The following is a 22,975-nucleotide window of genomic DNA, read 5'->3' as shown; positions in this document are numbered from 1 at the left end:
TGTTTAAATGAGAAGTTATTGGTCATATTATGGCACAGGTAACAAAAGAAATAAAGCCAAACCTTTAAAATAAAAAAATCTGACCATTCCATATCATTAATTTTTAAGTGATGGAAAAAAGAAAAAAAAATATTAGGAGGATATATTTTTTTAACTCAGATTTCTCTATGATAATGTTACATAGAGATGAAAATAAAAACCTATAAGTAGAAATTCTGGAGACAAAAACACATTAGAATAGTGATTACTTTATTTACAACTAAGAAAAATAACACTCAACATTTTGACCTTAATATCACGGTCCATCAGGAAGGAATACATATACAAGCATACCTCAGTCATATGACATGTTAGGTTCTGGACCACTGTCATATAGCGAATCAGTCTCCCCCCCCCCGACTAGTAATGCACGTAATGATTTAATAATGTTTTAAGTAGTCGTATATCTCTATAAATGATGTAAATAAAGGCATTGATTTACATCAGTTTTGCAAACGAAAAATTTAGAATAATTTTTACAAACATGAAAGTTATTCTGAAGAGCTTGGCTTAAGGGAACATGCAACCAGTTTAATCAGCAATTCAAACGATTCAAAGTTTTTCATTTTGGCAATAAGATAGTCATGCTTATGGATAACTATAGTATTAATTAGTGTAGCATTTTTCACTACTTTGCCTGTTTTAATGTCTTATGTTTAATATCTACTGTTGTTAAAAACAACAGTAGTGTGAGGTAAGTTTAGCCTCCCAGTGTTCAATATACCATTGTCACTAAATTTAAGAATTTTAGTAGGTAGTTGTAATGTCTATGCAACTTCTTTTCACTGGAAGCAATTTTATCTGCCATTATTAACAACAATAAAGTAGAATAATAGTTATAAACAGTATACAAATGAAACACTAAAACAGAGAGATGCAGCAAGCAGTGACATTGTAAACAAACAGTTCATGAAAACTGGACATCGGTTGATTTATGGGATCGTCATGTTGCTAAAACCATTGTATGTACTAATGTGGGATCATATAAATGGACATAATTGAAAAGCATTGTATGAGTGGATCATCATAAAGTGAAGCATTGTAATGCAAGGTATTACTGTATATGAACTAAAACACAAAGATCCATTGCAATCGTCTTCTTCTCTCCCATAGTCCTAAATGGACCATTAGGTCATTCATGGCTGGTAGATGATGTTATCCTCCTCCAATCATCTCAGTTTCTTGTTCTTGATGTCAGTTGAGAAAGGGAGGAATTTGTCCATTTTAATCGAGGTCAGCCCCTAACCCTTGATCCCAGAACGATTCCTTCTAGTGTTTGCTTTGGAATGCCATTAGACCTCTACATGTCCGAACCATTTCATCTGTCTTCTTCTGATGACTGTCAGAATATTTTCCCTTTTTTTTTCCAGTCTATTAAATTAATCAGTTTCCGAACATTTTCATTAGTTTCGTGAGCAGTATAGGGAATTCTCAAGCGTCTTCTGTAAGTTTTCATTTCAAAAGACAGGAGTCTCCTCTCATCTTCCCTCAATAAAGTCCAGGCCTCACAACCATACAAGAGGATAGAATTCACCAAAATGTCAATTAGTCTTAGTCTGGTTGTGATTGCTATTCTGTTATCTCTCCACAATGGTTTTAACTTTTGTAGGGCCACAGTTGCCTTAGCAATTCGGTATTTAATGTCGGTTTTGAAGCGACCACCTTGACTCAGTATGCTTCCTAGATAAGTGAACTGGGAGATTTTCATTGTTTTTGTTTTTTGCAGGTTTATGTATAATCCATATTTTTTAAATTTTCCAAAAATGCAGCTGGTTATCTCTTGTAATTCTTCTTCACTTCTTCACTGCAAAACGTAAGTTGTTTATTCTTAGTCCGCCAACTACCATTCCAATGTCATATTCATGAAGTGCTTCATCTATGACATATTCCAGAAAACAATTAAAAAGAAGAGGGGATAAGATGCATCCCTGTTCACTGCTGTAATTTTTAATTTCAATTCTCGTATCAGATGAGGAGTAAAGAAATTTAATAATCCTAATGATTTTATTGTCTATACCATAATAATCTAAAATTTTCCATAATGCCTCATGCCATATTGAGTCAAAAGCTTTTTAAAGGTCTAAAAAGTTGTGATAAATTATTTTGTTATGTTCTATGTGTTTTTCACCTACTGTGTGTATTGTAAAAATATGGTTGATTGTACTTCTGGACTTCTGGAAACCTACTTGTTCATCTGATAGTCTGCTTTCTATTTTCTTTTCGATTCTTGACAATAATATTTTTAACAGGATTTTGCTTGGATGGCTAATAAGGCTTATTAGCTCCATTACAATACACATGAAGAAACTATAATATAACTGTTTTGTTGACCATTTACACTTTCTCCTCTTTCTTTCCCTCTGGTGAGATAAAGAAAGAAGGGAAGAGTAAAATTTAAAATGAAAAAGTTAAATTAAAAAATTAAAAGAACTACATCAGTTGCTTTTCTACAGTCCAGTTATCTATAGGTTCTGTTCACTGATCAGGTTTTCTTGGGTTGGGGATCTGCCATCTTGTTCTTCTGAAGAGGTTGGAAGACCCATAGCATCAGAAGAATAAGATGGCAGAACCAACACAAGAAAATCTGATCAGTGGACAGAACCTAAAGATAACTGGACTGTAAAATAGCAACTGATGTAGTCCACTTTAAATTTTTTTAAATTTCAAATTTTACTCTTCCCGTCTTTCTCACTAGAGATCAAGTAAGTGTGATCAGTTAACAAAGCAGTTATACTATAGCTTAGTTATGTGTATTGTGATGTATCTTGTGTTTTAGTTCATATATACATATTCCTAGGACTCAACAAATACTCGTCTGTGGCAAGTAGCTGCAGGCTGGACAAAATATTCTTTTTAATTAAATTTTTTTTGTTTAAATAAAAGAATAACTTTTTTAAACAAAATATTTTTTAACTTTACAAACATAGATGCAGCACTCTATGATCAGTTTAACAAACTCCTACTGACTTCTTGAGAAATGCCATTAAAATAGGGTGGGAGTCTTGAGTCAGTGCATTTTTTTACATGGCATGTAGGACTTTGCCTAATTTGTTGAACCCTGCATATTCTTGATGATGACCTTGATATAGAAGTTCAAATGTTGGTTATTTTTCTTAGCTGTAAGTAAAGCATGGGGACTTTTTTTGTCTCCATAATTTCTACACAGTGAATGCTGAACACCATGTAACTCTGAGAGAATGAAACCCACAAGGTTACCCTTTTTATGAAAAAGCTACATCTTTAACTCTAGAATGGGAATTCTTCATATAAATAAGAATTCCTGTTTTTTTTTTTTTGGATACTTTTTTTTACAAATTTCTTAATTGATACCTAACACTTTCAAATAGCATGTAGTTTTGTGCACAGTAGTTTTCTGTTTGTTTCCTAGTGCCTTGCAAGAGCATTTTTAGCATCTTACAAAGCATTTCAGTTATCAAATTCATAAATGGTTACCATCATGGTAAGTTTTTAATTTTTATCTTTTTTGCCCTTTCCATAGGAACTATCTGCTCCATATTAGTATGCATTAGGACTGAAATATCTTCATATGTTGGTAAATGTTATTATTCCTTTCAGATGATTGACCTAAAACAACATATCAACTCTGAACCCCTCACATAGGATGGCAATACTACCACATAACATGATGTGAGCAGAATACAAGATGAATTGATGTGTTGAATGTTAAAAAAATCTTAATTAGTCATACGAGTTTGGGCTTTTAAACTGTACTTGAAATGAAAATAATAAATGGAGAATTGTGGAAACAATTGTATGATATAAATACATCACATACAGTTTTTATTTTAATGCAGAATAGTTTTTTCTGCAACACCACCTTAGGGTTAAATAAGAAGTGTGTGCACTTTTTATATGGGAAGGGTGTCTTCTGTTTATATATTGGTATATCTATGTTGGTGAGAACTCATGGCAGTTTAAAACAATTCTTCACAATTCAAAGTTTAATGATAGAAGTGTTTTTTTTATGTTCTACATTGGTAAAAACTCAAAAAAAAATCATTGTTATTTGAACATTTGGATGTTGTTATACTTCTAGTTTTCATAGGATTGTACACTTTCTCTTTACTAAACAATGGATTGAAATCTGTTTAGCATTTATTTTAGTACATTACGAAGAATTGTGAGGTGCCCACCTTCCACCCCCCCCCTCCCAAAAAAATCTAGAACACAAAAAATCAATTGCTATTCCATACATCCAGGGCACCCTCAGAAAAAATCTCATAAGTTTGAAAAAGATACAACATGCATATGGCCTTCAAGCCATATCAGAAATTAGTTTGCCTTTATCCACTGATCAAAAAATCCTCTCCATCATTTAGGCCATCCTGAGGGCTTCAGCATTTCTTGGTCCTGCATTCTCTCCTATTTTGACAAACAAGAAGAACCACCTCAAGAAAAACACTGAAACCATGTCCATTATCTACACTACAGCCATTCTGGAATAGCAGACCATGCCATTGATACAAATCACCAGATCCAATGGAAAAACTATCCCTTTTATAAGAAGAGATTACTCTTAAAGTCTGCTACAGTGCTGTAGCATTCACCGAATCTGGACAAATTCATCTTCTTCACTTACCTAAAATATGGGAGACAGTTATTTTGAGACCATCAGCAAGTTTCCATCACCACACCTATAGAGGGTGCCAGGTAGGACTGTAGGACTCTACCTTTCTTACTTAGTCTGTGTTTGCCTGCCATGCACATGCTTAGTTATATTCTTTGTGCCCAGGAAGATGGTGACCAAGGCAAAATATTGACATAGTAATTTATTAGCTAAATAAATTTAGTAATAGTTATCCATAGATGAGTGATAACCAATGTCAAAGTATCCATACCCAATTGATGTATGAAGTTATGGATATGCATGTCCACTATATTAACAAGAACAGTTGTTATTTATCTTATATGATATGCACCCATACTATAGTATAAGTAAAGCCAAATGATGCAGAGCATTCTGTATAAATGATTGATATCAGTAATTGTAGAAGTTGTTTACTAAACAAAATTCTGTTTTACCTCATGATGTAGAGCTTGTAATACAGGTGCTAAAGCTGGTCGGAGACTCCCATAACACTAAAAAGGAAAGCATCAGATTAGGAAATAAGAGATGAAGAATAATGCTGGTAACTAGAAATTTGAAAGTTTGAGGATGAGATTGAAAGTCTGATACAATTACATTTAATAGCCAAAAGCAAGGAATGACAAAGTGTATGAAAATAAAATAACACAGGAAAAATATAATATTTTATTATTATTATTACCCCCAAGACCTCATGGAGTCAAAGACTCATCTTTTATATTTATATATAAAAATATTGAAAAATTCAGAAATGTCAATGTTTTTCTTCATACATGCCAAAAAATAAACAGAATAGTAATGCATGCATGCCTAGTGCCAAGTTTGTGAATTTTGAAATAGGTAATATATCATTTTTGTCATCATTATGATAGGTTTGGTATTTAGGAAAATTTGCTATAAAGCATGATTTTGATTCAAGAAGACACAAACTTGATAGAACAGGTGTGAAAGTATAACAGATAATCTTCAACAATAACATCAAAAGCCACTGTCTAGTCTAATAAAGCAATTTTGGAAATAGTTTAAAATTTTTGCCAAGCTGGTAGTGTATTCTTACATTGTTATGATCTTTTGGTAGACTATTGTCACAATAAATGAAAACAAGTCTGTCAAAAGAAAAAGATTTTAGAAAAATGTAAAATTCACAACAAAAATCTGAGTAGCATCAAATCATTTAATGCAAATATAATATGGGGAGAGCAAATTTAAGGCCCCTTTCTTGAACATGCAGTACTTTGAGTCTTTCTTTGAAAGACTCAAAGTACTGCATGTTCTTGAAGCATAAAACCAGTGATCCAAAGAATGACTTTAATTTTTGAAATATATTTGCATTAATATCACTATTTTGGTACTATGACTTTATTTTTTATGTAATAATAAATTGTGTCACTGTTGTTTTAAAGGAACATGTGTACTAGACATATTTCTAAATACTTATATCACTAAAACATGTAGAAAAAATATAGAATTTATTTAAAAAAAGAAATATATGAAGACTTAGAAAGAAATTGAAAGCATAATCTTTTAGATGTAGAAACAGGCTTTTAGCCTATTCTTGAAAGAAGAAAAAAACTCCAATATATTTCATCCAATCTAAGATGGATATCATTAGGTATAAAGAAGAGAATCAGTTACAGCATTCAAAACATGAATCATACTGCACGTGCTTACCAACTCGCATCCCAATTGTAGCTGAGTTGATGAGAATGCAAGAATTCAAAGGAACTATTGTAAAAGTTTCTTCAATTAATTTTAAGTAACCTTAAAGTGAACATTTAATAGTTATCACTTACCAAAACTTTGAAATTAGCATACAGCCAGAGTGATTAAGGTTCAGATGATTTCATAGTGTTTGTTTTTTTACACATTTCAAGGAAAGGACAATCAAATTTGAAACTGCTGGAATGAAGAATCTTGGGCTGGTTCCAAAGAACTCATGCTAGTGAATATAGACAGAGTTCTTTGGAACCAGCAATGCCAGACTTGTTGAATTCTAGAAATGCAGTATAGTCTTGTTCTTATATTCTAATCAGAGTAGAGCAGCCAATCTGTCCAAAGTAGCAAAGCTGCATGAGCAGGGTACAGTAATACCTTGCCTTATGATGATCTGCTCATATAATGCTTTTCAATTATGACCATTGCCCACTTACACGATGCTGCATTTGCTCATATGATGGTTTTAGCCACATGACACTCCAGTGAATATCAATGTGCAGTTTCATACATTATTTATTTATGATGTCATTGCTCGCTACATCTCTTTGTGTTTTGTTGTTTTGCTTATAATTATTATTTTATTTAATTGTTGTTAATAATGGCAGATAAAATTCAAAATAAGAATGCTTCCAGTGAATCAAAGAAGATACATAAAACTATTACATTAGATACTAAAACTAAAATTATTAAAGTTAGTGACAATGGTGTATAGAACACTGAGAGAGGCTGAAAGCTAAACTTACCTTGTATGACTATTGATATAGTTGTTAAAAATAAAGATGAAGTGAAAAGTGCTACACTACTTAATGCTACAGTTTTCCATAAATGTAACAACCTTATTGCTAAAATGAAAAACTTTTAATGATTTAGATCAGGCGTGACCAACTTCTTTCTATACGAGGGCCAATATATGATGAGTAGTAGCGTCACAGTCCGCACACTTTTAGACAAAACTTAAATAAAAATAAACTCTGCATTTTTTTCAAGGCAATAGTTATATGTATTGAATTACTATATTTGTTAAATCATTTTACTACTGGGAGAACAATATAAAATACTTGACTGATTTAAATATAAGTTGTTAAATCAAATTTAATTACATATTTCTATTTTTTTTACATGTAACACAACTTAATGAGAACACTGTGGGCATTCATGTGCGGTAACAAGTTCATCAAAGTCGATTTTCAATGATGATGACGATATTTGTAACAAATCCTGAAGGTAGTCACAGTCAGTTGGTTTCTTTGTGACGATTTAACTGCCCTCATAGTTGAGAAAGTGCATTCACATATGTATGTGCTTCCAGGCATAGATGCAATTCTCAAGCTGAAATTGCTCAATGCAGGATATTTTTCCCTTGGTACCAGTTTCCAAAAGTCAATGTCTATCTCTGCCCTTGACTGGAAAAAGGAGTCACTTTGGTCACACAACTCCAATTGAATATTGTCATGCTGCTCTGAAATGTCGCATTTCATTGGGTTTTTAAATAATGTCAGTTGTGGCCACATGTCACTGAAGTCAGAAAATCACTTACTGAATTGCTCCAAAAGTTGGTCTAACATTGGCACAGAAAACTTGAAGTCAATGTCATGGCTCTCCTCCATCAACTCCCTGCAAGAAGGGAAATGTACCACGTTTCTTCTGACTAGGGTGAATTTAAAAACCCTCAGTTGCTTATGAACCCATTTAAGTGTCCAACTAAATTTGAGATTGTTTGGTTACGTCCCTGTGGTGTGTGATGTCTCTTAGAAAGATGAGTAAGCTGTTAAAATGAGGATCACATGGTTTTGTGATTAGTTCTTTGTTTGTTTTATTTCCTTTCTAAAAGCAAAAAACCATTTCAAACAGTTCCCCTCTGTTTAGCCGACATACTTCTAAGTATAACACTAAATCGTCATATTCTGCCTCCATTTCTGTTAAGAAACTTGCAGTGTGTCGAGGCCCGATTTCCACCCTTAATTAGATTCACACGCTTCATTACAGTTTTCATAACATCCTCTATCTCCAGAATTTTACCACACAGAGCCTCCTGATGTATAATGCAGTGCAATATAGGGCAACTGATTCCAGCCTTAGTAACTCAAACATTTTGAACAGCTGTTTGAGTACCACGCATTGACCTGTTTTCTTCACAGGTCTTACGTTTCTTTCTCATAGTACACAAAGGCTGAAGTAACTGACCAGGGGACACAAACCGCAACAATAGCACTGTTAACTCTGAAACTGAGTCTCTCAAACTGATCACTGTAACCAGAGCAGAGCAAGTAACTTTCAATTATGTGTTACTCTAGAGCGCATATAAATCTACCACTCCCACTACTACAACTTGCACAGAGAAGCAGTAGATTTTATAAATTGAGTAATCTTTTTAAAGCAATTTTGATTCCGTGTTGAGAATATAATTTCCGTCATCAGAAATAATGAATATAACTAGTATTATCAATCAGAAAATCTGTGATAGAAACTAATAGCTAAATTGATAATACATATAATTTAATATAGTTTTTATCCTGCCACAGGCTGCACAAAATCACGTTACGGGCTGCATACGGCCTGCTGTTGGCCACCTATGGTTTAGATCAATGACCAAACTGGTTTGTGTTTCATTAATTTTTTCATTTAAGCAGTCATTCAAATTTTTCATTTGAATGACTGCTTAAAAAGTTATTAAACCATTACATGCATCAACAAGTAAAAGAAAAAAAAAGCAGTGATTTGCTGTATGAAGAAATTCGCTATGTGATGGTAGTCTGGAACTAACATGCTGTATGATTGGGATATGCTTTACTTGATAGACACCTGAAGAAAGAGACAAAAGAAGTGTATAGATTGAACTGAAATTCTTCTCAGATAGTAATGTAGTCTGGCTGATGGATGATAATGGTAGTTTCATTGGAACTATTATTCATCAGAGTGATTTTTATTTTTATTTAATTCATCTAATAGAAAGGAATCAGAAGAGCAGATCACATGAACTCTATGTACAAGATTTTGATAATACCCAACTTCTGTGATGAATGATATGAGGACAAATGGATGTATCTACCAGTAAAGGTTGGTTTTTAATAAACTGAAAATTCAACACCACCCTATAGGATTTCAGATTATTAAGGTATCCCAAAAAGGAGAAGATTGTTGGATTATAGTTCAATAGTAAACTTGATACAGAAGTACAAAGAGTTTATTCGTACTTCTGTATTGTAATTTGGTCTCAGAGTGGGACCAGACTACATAAAAATATCAACAGAACAAAGCCAAATATGAAGTTGAGGGAAAATAGTATAGAAGAGTTGATTTTCTAGATACTTCATAAAATAATCAGCTAAAGCAGGCGAGATAGAACTTCCCATCACTATTTCTTCAATTTGTTTATTGAAGGAACAACTTATTCTGCCATGTAAAATAACCTGATTGGTGGTGAATTTACACAAATTTACAATGTCTTCAGGGGAAATCAGTTTGCAAAAGTGGAAGAGTCTCTCATCATCATCAAATTCCTGACATGTACTCTCGGGGGGGGAGGGGGTTACAGGATTTTATGATAGTACTACATGAAAAAGTTAGATCCTTTCTAATTTCCTATTGACAATTTTCCTCCAAATTAATCTGTTATCTGTCACCACTCCAATATTATCAGATTTTATATTTCTCAATCTAAGGCACTTTTAATTGTAATCCACTTAGATCTTGGTCTTCCACTTAATCTTTTTCTTACTGTCCTTCATGGAACACTTGTTTTGCTAACCTTTCCTCCCTGGCCTTCAAGTGACCATAAACACCTGAGATTAGCTTTGCTAACACATTCCTGAATGCTAACAATAAGTTCTTTCCTAATATCCTAATTTTTAACATGATACTGCCATTGATGCCATCTGTTCACTTCCCTAATTTTTTTTCAGGACTCATATCTTTGAGCTCCAGTCTTTGATCAAGTTTTATTTCTAATCCAGTTCTCAGATACATAAATTAAAATTGATTTGAACACTGTCTTGCATACAGTTAGTTTAGTGTTTTGACTAATTTCTCTCTTATTACTAATTTTGACTAATTTCTCTCTTATTGCAGCAGTACTGTACCTTCAGTACAGTACTGCTGCAACCTTTGGCTTGGTGTAATATGACCTTAGCTGTCCTTATGACAATAAACTCCTAATCAACCAATCAGTCTTATTCCATATAAATTTATTCATTTGACTTCCTACCATACTGGCTTTGTTGATTCTGTTGTCTATTTCCATCTTTAATTTACCATCTTCACTAAAAATTCTAGCTAAGAAGCTGAAATGCTTTACCTGTTCTAAAGGTTCTCCATTCACAATGCAATTGATATTTTTAATTTCTGCCTATTTTCATTGTCTTTGTCTTATGATTGCTGATTTTCATATCAAATTTATTACTACAGTTATTCAGTTTAGCCAGGGAATCTTTTCGACTTGTAATGGATTTATTTAGAAGTATAACATAATCTACATAAAGTAAAGAGCTAAGATTAAAATCACCAGTTTTGATATCAGGTTTAATACCACTTCATAATGTGATCTATATAGGTAATGAATAATATTGCATGTGGAGATAATATTGCATGCCTGATTTAACATCAAACCATTTTCCTATATCTCCTTCAATTTTAACTGCCCAACTAGCATTTTGAACAGCTTTTCTTTCAATACCTTGTCATATGCCTTTTCAAGATCTACAAAACTTAAATACAGATTGTTATATTCCCATGATTTCTCAAATTGCAGATTTTACTGGATTTATTTAGAAGTATAGCATCATCTGCATAAAGTAATTTATCTTAAAGTAAAAAATTTGATCCTGCCAACCCGTTTGGCCTGAATCCAGCTTGTTCTTCTCCAAGCTTCCTGCCACAATTTTTCTTAGCCGTTTCTCAAGTATACTTGCATAATTCTTACCAGGAGCATTCAGTAGGGAAATTCTTCTGTAATTCTCACATTCAGTTTTATTTCCTTTCCACATTGGAAGTGTTTGATGGCATTTTCTATTTCAAGTATTGATATATATATATATATATATATATATATATATTCCATTTCTGTTGAGTGTTTTCTATTGTTTCATTTAGCAGCCTTTCAAAGTAATTAATCCAGGCATTTAGAATAAGTCTTCAGTTTTCATATCACCTCCATCTCTGATTCTTTTTTCAGTACTCTTTCCTCCACTTCTAAGCTTTTTCAATAGCCTCCTTCCTGATATTTATTTTCTGTATCCTCCTTACCAAAGGCTTCCCATGACTTTTATTTAGCTATATTTACACAATGCTTCCATTTCTTACATTTTTCTGTGTTCTCTAAGATTGCACACTGACCTTCTTGCCAATAACTGTATGTTTTCTTCTTTTCCTTGACTGCTCTTTAGCTTGACTTCACCATAGAGTTTGATTTTTCTCTCCATGCACACAATCTTACCACATGCATCTCTGGCTGAATAAACGTTTTCTTCAGGATTTGCTACTGAATCTCGAATCTTAGTTATTCTCCTTGGTCCTTGTTTTCAGTCTCTTTCATTTTAACTTGAATTATATTTGTGTATATTCAGTTCATCTCCGATGAACTGAGTTTCAGTTCATCTCCGAAAGCTGCCCAACTTCGATTTGTATTAAAACTTCTTACACACTCTTCTTTTCAAAATGAAATTCAATTTTATCCTGCTCACTACTAAGAGAAAGAAAAATCTCTGAAACTATCCTCCCTCCTTTCATCTGTCCATTTAAAAGCACTTCACTAATATATAACCTTGTAGTCTTTCCTTCTTGTTTGTCAAACTGTATACTTCACAGCCCCTTATTTCTTCTCTTATGTTCCATAGTCATCTGATATCTTCATGGTTACCTTGTCTCCTTGGGTACCTTTATGATGCATTTGGAAGCAATGATGCCCTTTGGTCTGAAAGAAAGACCTAATGTTTATCTCTCTAATGCATGAACTTTTATAAGGACAATATCAAGATACAGAGCTTAGAAGACTTCATTTTGACAAGATTAGTAGTATATAATGAAGATATTAATATAATTCTCTGACATGGAATTCTCAGTTAATGGTATTGAGCCAAGGGTTTTTGTCCAGTCTGATGAGAACCAGCAGTTTAAAGCAGCCATCAAGCCAGCGAAATTTGGTCAATACACTAATAAAAGGCACATATATACAGGTCCATGGGAGTTCACATCTTTTAAGTGGTGCAAGTCAAAGCAACTCCTATGCTGAAAGTTTATTCTCATAAACTCGCTGGTAAAATTCAAAACTTGTTTCATTTATTTGGTTTTATAATGGGATGGATATTTAATGTCCTCATTGTATATTTTGTAAGGGCTTTTTATTTGAATTAGGTGAATTAATCTCATAAAGATAGTAGGTTTTCTCATCTAGAAACGATTTTCTCCCCTGCAATATACATATAGATAGGCATTGGTGATTATTAACAGTGCTTTACAGTATAAACAACACCAGAAGAAAATAAATCATTTATTGAACTTACTAATATTTTATTGGATTTTCAGCTGGCATTTTCAAAGTACAAATTACAAATGTGGTAAACATACAACACTTAATTAGATAGTTTTAAAAACATTTCAAATTGTAGCCGAAAAGGAACAAATGCCTTAACAAGGCACCCTCTAGATAAAACGAAGAAAATGCAATCATACTTGTTGGGGGGAAGGGGCTCATAGCCCATGCTGATTCTAAAAATTGCCTCTCAGATCCATAGTCTTTCATGCATCTCAGTTGTCTTCTTCATTTCATCTTATGTAAAAGAATGTACAGAGCAGCATTTCCCAAACTTTTTAGTCAAGGAACACTTTTCATCTCACAATATATTGACAAAACTCTTATATTCTTTTGTGACTATTTGATTTTTAAGTAAAAAAAAAACATAATTAATGCTGAAATGCATTTTATTTTTGAAAACAAAATAAAAATATATGTATATAAAAATTATAGAATCTTTTGACAATTAAACCTGTATTCTACATAAGAAAAGTTATATACATGTATACTAAAACACAAATTATGAATTTAAAAAGGTAAAATGAATTGCATTTTAATGGGATTGGTGTTTTTGAATCACAAATATTCATTTAATACTAGGTATAATGCTGGAAAGTTGAATCCTCATATCAGGTATTTAGTTTTTGTTGCAGTGTAATAGGAAAAGCCAGTTTTGCACAAATCAGTTGTAGCACAGGTAATACTCAAATGCATATTTAGTCACATTGGGATACTATTCTATTAAGCTACTCCATTTTCCACAGAATTATTTATTGGAAGTTCCTTAAACTTTTATTTTAAATCAGTATAGTTGGTAATTGTGTAATCGTTCATAGTGAAGACAAAACTGGTTTGGCTATAATTATAAATGGATTTTGAACCCAAGAATTATCATTGTTGATATTTGGAAAATATTCTAATAAAGATGGCTGTAAGTTAAATAAGTGTAACTTATGTAAAATTGTGCTGGAAGCTTCTTCATGGATTGTAGAATTTATTTCTGTCAGAATTCATATAACATGAGGAAACAATCAAAGTTATTTAGTTCTACAGAAGATATTCAGAATTCCAGTTTCTTTCTAAAGGATGAAATTTTATCCATGTACTAAAAATTATCACATTCTTCCCCTTCAGTGACAGATTAATTTTAAAAAAATATCTGCGAGATACACAAATCTAATCTTCCTCAGGGAATGTGTCAAACAGTCAATAAAATTTGTCTTGAGTTACCAGGTCATACAAAGTTCAAAAGTTTTACAAATACTTTGCTTCTGGATAACAGCTTACTTCAGTGTGTAAAAGAAGCACTTTTATGCTGACTATCTATTTCATCACACAAAATTTTAAATAATCTGGATTGAAGTGGTCAAGATTTGATCATTTATCATTTTTACTACTTCATTCAGCAACATTTTTAAATATGCTGGTATTTTTTTAGCTACCAGAGCTTGTCTATGTAGCACACAATAACTTTTAGTGCTTTGTAGTGCCCACATTTAAGATTCACACCACAGTTCTCTTCATCTTCTTGACCATTACCTGATCATCATTGCATATATCAGTATATTTTCCCTAACTAATTTCATGTGTTGTGATAAAATTGTTGATGCATTTGATACAAAGCAACACCTCAGTGGTGTTGCTTTGCAGAGATTCACATAAGAGCAGGTCTTCTTCAATATTATTATTAAATCTATATCGGACAAATACTGGTAGCAGCAAGTCCTGCAATGTCAGTGGATTCATCTGTCTGCAATGAATACACACTGCAAAGTTTCAGCCGACAAACCAATTCTTTTTCTGTGTTATCAGAAAAATCTTTAATGTTGTGCAACAGTTTTATTTAATAGTTGTACTGCATGAATTTTTTGAGCAGAATGCTTGTTTAATATGCATGTTACAATATCTTTTGTGCAAGGCTTGTAAGCATTTCTCCAATAGTGTAAGATTTGCCATTAAGCATAATACAGTTACTTACTCGATAAGATGCTTCTCTTGAGTTTTCATTGTTTGTTTGAGCAAACATTGAAAGTTAAGAATTTTTCAGTGAGTCCCAATGCCTTTAAAAAAATATCTTTATCTTTTTATTCAATATGATTTGGTTTCCAAATGCCTACAAAGTTTAGAGGGAGCCAAAGAACCGTTTGCTAATATTTTATTACATGTCACACACTTTGCATCAGGAACATCTTTATTTTCAACGCAGGTAATGCTGAAATTCAAACTTATCATCATTTTTCCTGATTCTTTACCTTGGATTTTTGGGGAACAGAAGGCTGTGATTGTTCATCTTTTCTTTGAAGTGTGACAAGATTGTGTTTGTTTTCATCGACCATAGTTGCACTACTAGAAGTACTTGCTTCTCATTTTAAAGTTCCTTTTTTCAAAATGACCACAAATCCATTTGTGGTCATTTTGAAATACTGATAATTATTAAAAAAAAAATTTATACAAGAAAATGAGTTTAGTTATGCTTACTAGTTTTCTGAACTACTACAAAACTAATCTCATAATTGCAAGGACAGTCCACCGACATGTAAGAATATATCAGCAGAAGGCTACTTTGTTTCATCCACCCAAACTATGCATATCAGTTTGCTCCCCCCCCCAACTCCAGGTTAATTGCATATGGCTATTTTATTTTTAATAGATGCCATTACCTCTATGCATACTGCTCTATGTAAAACCGACCAAAATAGCCTTTCATAGTCTACTTGATTATTAGTCTGTGCCAATATGTCATTAACCAAAAAGAAAAAAATAATTATAATTATTCAAAATGTTACAAATATGCAAAATTTATTTATTCATTTTTATTTAATTATTAATTGCAATTTTTCACAGAAGTTCACACCTCATAAAACATTAGTGTTCCATGGAACACAGTTTGGGAAAGTCTAGTCCAGATTGTGTCTGCCACTGGCTTGCCATACATGTGATCACGAATAGTTTTGTTCTTCGAGTGAATGTTGTCTACCAGTCTGTCCAAAGCAAGCACTAGGAAAACTATATATTATTATTATTATTATGTGACTCATCGAGGGAGAATGTACCAATAGCATCGAACAATTGATCCTCTTACTACTAACCACGCTCAAACTTGCTTAACTTTTTTGCGTGAGCTATTAGTGGCAGAGACTCTACCAATTGACCAATCTTTGCTGGATGTACATGAGGAGGAAGCGAAACCTTAGGAAAGTTGGATGTGTGGTTTGAAAGTGGCATGGTGATTATATTTGCTGAGAATTTCAGCTGTTTTTATTGGTGTACCCTGAATACATGGAAATAGTTTTTCTGTGATCTTGTGTGTTGGTTGCAGGAGAGGGAACAGGAACATCATGCAGTATGTTATCTATTTTATAGGAGTTGTAGCTATTGCCTTTAAAAGTGTTGCAAAGGTACAGTTTATCAGCAAGGACTATGTCATGTGAACAAATAGCCCTAGCTCTGTGTGTAAGTGTTATGAGTATGCTGCACTATTGGGATGGGTGATGGTGTAACTGCTTATATAAGTACTGTCCAGTGTATGTCTGTGGTTTCTATAAACAGACATATACACTTTTTGCATGATATTAGCTTTAAAAAAAGTGCACTAAAAATGTGGTTTTAATCTGGTCTAGAGAGGGTGCCTTCTTAAGACATTAGTTCTTTTTCAGTTAACAATTTGAATTATTTCTAAAAAACTAAGTGCCTACTACATTTGTAATGTATGTGCTCTGAAGATGCTGGTTGAAAATCCAATGGTAAGTTCAAACAGATTTATATTGTAATCCTATCTTCTTTGCATAATCTAAACAACTACTACGTTAGCATACTGTATATTCTCCACTATTTCAAACCACTATATCTCCTTAGATAAGATTATAAAATACAGTAACAATAAACCAGACATAGGCATATCATACAAGTGGCTGTATAAAGTGGAAGAGTAACTTTGTCTGTTTGTCACTGTCTTTGCTCTGCATTGTTGTTATCTGAGGGGGAATTTAAAATTTTAATTGACATAAAAATAGGACTCATTCATTTACACTTAAATATTGGCATAAAAATTGGAATCATTCATTTACACTTAAAATATCAAGAGAAGCAGAGCCCAGTAAGTTCAGGCATGGATAGATAATCAGATGCTACAATGCAGGTATAAATGTTTGGCCAGTTTCAGAAGATCATAGCTTCTTAAAGACTAGTTTTATAGCAAACATTTTACTTGCAGCTGAATCATTTATTATAGTCAGGATTTCATGAATGAGCTGTGGTGCATAAACCCATGACCAGGGTGTCCATTGATTTTAGTTAATACTTCAAGATGTTATTCCTGATGCTATTTCTATCAAAAATGTTATATGAATATTATTATTACACAACATCTCCAGGGAGTCCAAAGACTTATCGAGGGAGGGTACCTACTCTACAACTCTGTCTCCGCCACTCAATCCACCAACTATAATGAACCACAACTATCATCATCTTCTACACCATTGCCATCTACTGCTTGCCGCCACCACTAGTATTTTCACAGACAATTGCAAACATCCATGAACCCGCATCCTTTTGGCTAGAGAGCGGATCAGCAAACCAGGCCTGCCACAGTTTTCGGTGGGGACGACAAAGCTGTAGGTATTTTAAAATGTAACATGACATTAAGTAATGTGAGGGTGCCTATCATGCTGTTAGTGTATATATCTTTATTCATATAGTCTAAGGTCAGAAGTTCATTTAGGTATGTGAAGGATGATATATGGTACATTCAGCTGATCATGAGACCTTTGATTTTTCATAAATATGTTGTGGTTTCTTGTATAAAGAGGCCTGTGGAGTATCCATAATTATAGAATCATAAGTGTACCATAATAAAAATTAATTTATTGTACAGATATTTCATCTTACATGTCATAAGACAATCATCACTGTGAGCAGAGAACAACAGTAAGGAATTTGGTTACCCCCCCCCCCCCAAACCAGCCACGATGTTTATAGACATCCAACTAAATCTGGATACGATTCTGTAACACCTGTTGAAAAAAGAAAAAGTGCATTTATTACATTAGAATCCCTGAACACATACATGACTATGTATAGAGGGATTCTAATGTAACAAATGCACTTTTTTTTTAAATCTAATTCCTTACTGTCATTCTCTGCTCAGTGATGATGTCTTATGTAAGATGAAATATCTGTACAATAAATTAATTTTTATTGTATACATGATAAAACTATATTTTTTTTTAAAAAATATCCATGCCCATGGTAGGATTTGAATCCAGTCTATTGGATTTGAGAATGGAGATGCTGCCCCACTCATCCAGCTGCACTCTTTCATTGTTTATTGCTTATCATTCATGTATGGAATGTGGAGATAGGTGGAAATTTTAAGGTACTAATACATGCATGTGGAACCACATTGCATTGGTTGAATAATTCTTCCTTTCTGCATTCTGTCATAATGGATGTTCAGTAGTCAATGGCACTACTAAAGTAATTCACTTTTTTTGTTTGAATTATTGAATATATATAAGTCATGGCTTGTTTGTGAGATTGCTGCTGATATTCTTTAAAGGCAGAACACTATTACAAAACCTGTATACATATATATATATATATATATATATATATATATATATATATATATATATATATATATATATACACATATCTCCTCCACATACTCTTCATTGGAAAATGTAAATAGCATGTTTATAGTTTCAGTAATAATCTGGCAATAAATTACATCTCTGATGCACTATTTGTTAGCTGAAGTGCTACTGGTGCACTTCAGCTGGATTGGCTATGAAGTATCTGAAAGGGCATATACAAACAGGCTTGTAATGTGCCTCTTTGTGCATGCATTTTCAGATACTTTTTACTAATGAGAATTGGACCTACATTTATATTATATTTACCATGGGAAGGGCTTTGTGAATATGATCTTAAACCATTGACAAAGTCACTGGATACCCTATATTTTTCAAATAACATGTCACTTTAATATACTGTGATCATTTCTCACCATATCAGGAACAGTGTATCACATGTCTCCTGTGATCTTCCACTAGAAAGACATCAGAAGAATCTCGCATAACCCAATTACCAAAAAAAAAAAAAAAAAAAAGTCTTCTGGTCCTGATGGTGCTCCTCAGTTGTGGAATTAACAGCCATTCTTGCATCATCTCTGCACTCTTATAACAGCCATTCTTGCATCATCTCTGCACTCATTTACTCTAGCATTTGTCCTATGAAATGAAAGCAAGCTTATATTCAATCCATATAAGAAGAAAGGAATAGGTGATAAGTATGTTGTCAAGCTCCCACTGCCCTTACCTCAGTCCTTTCAGAAAAAATGGAATGAGTCATCAACAGTTACCTTCTTTACTATCTGGAGGCCTACCAGTTAATCAGTGATCACAGCATGGATTTTGCCACTAGTTCTATGCCAGTTCAAAGAGGATGGGAAGCCATATGGTGGATGGCTTCTCATCTTTGCGATCCTCTGCTAGTGCATTAGTGCTCAGAGCTCCGTTCTATCACATATCCTATTTTTTTTTTCTGTACATAATGACCTCTCACTCACCAATAACTATCCATAGTTTTGCTGATGGCAGATACTTACCATACACAACATCCCCAGTGCCTTAAACAGGGGAAAGGATTCCCCTGTTTAAAGCACTGAGGATGTTCCCCCCCCCCCCCTTACTCCAATGCTGCCAAAGCACAGTCTTGCCTACTACTTTTTCATCCATCCAGCTACTTCTTCTTTAGCCTCTTTCCATCCACTGCTCTTAACTTTCCAGTTCTGTCTGTCTGTCTAGCCAGTGTCCACCATCTTTGTAAATATCTTGTTGTTTGGCAGCTTTTCCTTCTCTTTTTGTCCACTCAGTGCTTAATTTAATCTGGTTGCTAATTCTGTACAAATCCTAAATCTGCCCTACCATAGCATCTAATTGCTTCACTATTCTCATGTTTGGGGTAGTGCACCAAAAGCCTTTCAAAAAAATTCTTGTTACTGTCAATGATCAGTCAGTCCCCCCCCCCCCTTCCTCTCATTGACTCACTTCAACCACTGTCTCAGATTCAGATGGTTTTTTCAGCCTTTTCTAGATGATTTTTTTTTAAATTTTACTCATTTCCATAAGTGCTGCTCTACTAAATTAGCATCCATCATTTCTCCATTTTCTGCTAAGCCTGTTAAAGTGCAAATAGTGCCTGCCCAACATACTTCTACAGTCTAACTGTAATAAAATAAGCTGCTTTTCTTTATTCCATCTACCTCTATTTTCCAGAACAGCCTTCCTCACTAAGTATTTGCCAACAGATATAACCTCCATGTTTTCAAGAAAAGTATCATTAGGCTTAATTTTGAAATATTAATTCTTGCCTACACACAGTGTCAGTGTGCTATAGATTCTGTAACTTCATGCATGTAGGAGAAATACTTTGTTCAGTTAAACATAGTTTGTTCAACTTTTATCCATTTGAGTAGAACCTCTTAGCTCAGTCAGTATAAACCAAGTCCTAGGGTTGATTCTTATCTATGACGCGAGGAACTTTATCTGGTGTCTTTCGACTAAAGGTGAGTTAGTTGGTCTCATACAGACGTAGAGGGTTTTTTCAGCCAGAAACTGTTTTTATTTCCCCTCAGAACAAGCTAACTGGCCTGTGAACACACACATGGATTTACAGTCATAATATATATATATATATATATATATTAGGGTTACCAAGTAATTTTATAAACTCGGTTATTTTACTCCTAATCCCAAGTGAGCAAACAGTTAAGTTTGCACCTGAAACATAGTTCAAGTCTAAAGGTGCTGCAACACCAGGGCAACTCATTGTAAAGGTGGGTAAAGCTCTGATCACAATTCTTAGTATTTTCCATAATGTAAAGCACATCTCACTAAGAGATGTATACTGCAGTACATTATGGGTGGGGGTCAACCCAGACCGGTTTCAACCTTTTTTGAGGTCTCCTCAGTGAGTAGCTAGACCCTAAATACCAAGGTTTTAGTAATACAGAGCCTTATCAACTTTACCTATACAAGTTGCTACACGGTGTTTTTATTTTGAATAATCTCTGGAAGAAATATAGATGTAAATAAGTTTTTTTACCTTAAGAATAATTTATATTAGGGTTACCAAGTTTTTTTGGTTACCTAGCTACTCACTGAGGAGACCTTTTTTGAGGTCTCCTCAGTGAGTAGCTAGACCCTAAATACCAAGGTTTTAGTAATACAGAGCCTTATCAACTTTACCTATACAAGTTGCTACACGGTGTTTTTATTTTGAATAATCTCTGGAAGAAATATAGATGTAAATAAGTTTTTTTACCTTAAGAATAATTTATATTAGGGTTACCAAGTAATTTTATAAACTTATTTACTCAGCTACTCACTGAGGAGACTTCAAAAAAGGTTGAAACTGGTCTGGGTAGTGACCCCCACCCATAATGTATTGCAGTATACATCTCATAACATCTCTTAGTGATCAGAGCTTTACCCACCTTTACAATGAGTTGCCCTGGTGTTGCACCACCTTTAGACATCAAGTACGTTTCAGACGCAAACTTAACTGTTTGCTTACTTGGGATTAGGAATAAAATAACCAAGTTTATAAAATTACTTGGTAACCCTAATATACATTATTCCCAAGGTAAAAAAATTTATTTACATATATATATATATATATATATATATATATATATATATATACACACACACACACACACACACACACCTAATCCCTCATTAGGAGGACTTAACCTCCCCTGCCCAAAGGAATGAGGAGTAAATCCGTTGGAGCATTCAGAAATTGTACTAGTATGAAAGAATGAGCAATAGTCACCACATGTGCCCATGGTCTAGATTTTTAGACAGCCTTATAATATTGTTTCTTGTGCTGCCTGTTTCCAAAATTTTAGAAACTGGCAGTTCCAAAGTTTGGTTTGTTGTTGATTTTCCATATATCTTTTATGAATTGAATAGTGATTTTTAAAGTACAGATGTCATTCTCTTAAAATGCAAAAAATGTTATGTATGGATTAATAACTTAAAATTATTTAAGAAACCACTATAATATGCACTGTGTTTTTGGAATTTTAGTGTTCAACTTTTTTAAAGATTTTTTTAGTCTTTCTTTCTTTTGGACAAGCATTTATGTTTTCTAAGTAGTCTGTGCTAAGGCAACTTGTGAGTGTATTCCCATAAGCTCTCTGGTCAACTTATTTTCACAAAACTTTCATAGTTTCTACTTGAAATAATGCTGGATCTAATATCCACTTTATTTATATAATTTTGCATTGCTGAACTGAAGCTTTTTTGGCTCTTCATTTTAGTAAATACTTTTATGCACTGATCGAGAGTTTGCTTACGAAAAAAAATACACCTCCGACATTTCAAGTTCCTTAGTAGTGAACAATAGGTTTTGCTCTCAGGGTTTCTGCCTGGTCTCTGGGAAGAACCAACCGGTTTGAAACAGCTGTCAGGCCAGTGAAACCTTGTCAAAATGGACTAATAGAAAGTGAATATTATAGATGCTTCAGCAGCGTTTGTTTTCTAAGTAGTCTGTGCTAAGGCGATAAGGAATGCCGGTGAGTGTATTCCCTGTAAGCTCTCTGGTTAACTTATTTTTACAAAACTCTCATAGTCTCTACATTCGGCTTTGAAATAATGCTGGATCTAATATCCTCTTTACTTATATAATTTCTTTCTTTTGTTTATAGGATCAGTTGCTTAGAGCTGCTCCTGTAAGTGATGGCATTGGAATGAGTTTGTTGAAAAAAATGGGATGGAATCCAGGAGAAGGACTTGGCAAAAATAAAGAAGGCACTTTGGAGCCTTTGGTTCTTGATATAAAAATGGATAAACGGGGTAATTTAAAGTGCAATTTTTTTTTTCAGATTTCATCTAGATTTATGCAAATTATTAAATAGTTAACTAAATTGTTGAAGAGTATTTTAGTAAATTTATCACAGAAACGTTATAAAAAAGTTACTACTATTAATACTACCCTCTTTCTGTGTCACTCAGGTTTGCAGCTGAGCCAGTTTATGCTTAATTCTGTCTGTTTTGTTTTTGGTGATTTGTGTGTTTTGCAGAATGGAGAAATCAAAT

The 22,975-nt window shown here is 33.5% G+C and overlaps 2 protein-coding genes across 8 annotated transcripts in view; one reads left to right on the top strand and one right to left on the bottom strand.

Annotated features, from left to right (window-relative positions):
• The window catches only part of LOC150099385 (uncharacterized), a 237,457-nt gene that overhangs the window by 201,732 nt on the left and 12,750 nt on the right, over positions 1-22,975 (top strand). For 3 of the 7 annotated variants that reach the window (XM_090403698.1, XM_090403700.1, XM_090403697.1), the window contains one exon: positions 22,585-22,732. In XM_090403698.1, the coding sequence (XP_090259824.1) occupies positions 22,585-22,732 (148 nt within the window). Of the gene's footprint in view, positions 1-3,615; positions 3,688-22,584; positions 22,733-22,975 lie in introns of those variants that run through there. The other 4 variants (XR_016549348.1, XR_016549346.1, XR_016549347.1 and 1 more) reach the window with 3 other exon arrangements.
• Positions 5,096-22,975, bottom strand: part of LOC150099384 (guanine nucleotide-binding protein subunit beta-like protein 1) — an 82,103-nt gene continuing 64,223 nt past the window's right edge. Inside the window, exon 4 of the transcript XR_016549349.1 lies at positions 5,096-5,139. The gene's annotated coding sequence lies outside the window, so the exon portion shown is untranslated. The remainder of the gene's footprint in view (positions 5,140-22,975) is intronic.

This window comes from Typopeltis vanoorti, chromosome 14 (genome assembly GCF_054136105.1).
Source record: "Typopeltis vanoorti isolate ZY-2024b chromosome 14, IOZ_Tvanoo_1.0, whole genome shotgun sequence".
Lineage (NCBI taxonomy): Eukaryota > Metazoa > Arthropoda > Arachnida > Uropygi > Thelyphonidae > Typopeltis > Typopeltis vanoorti.
Note: the sequence above shows the minus strand (reverse complement) of the source record. Positions and strands in the feature narration are given on the sequence as shown.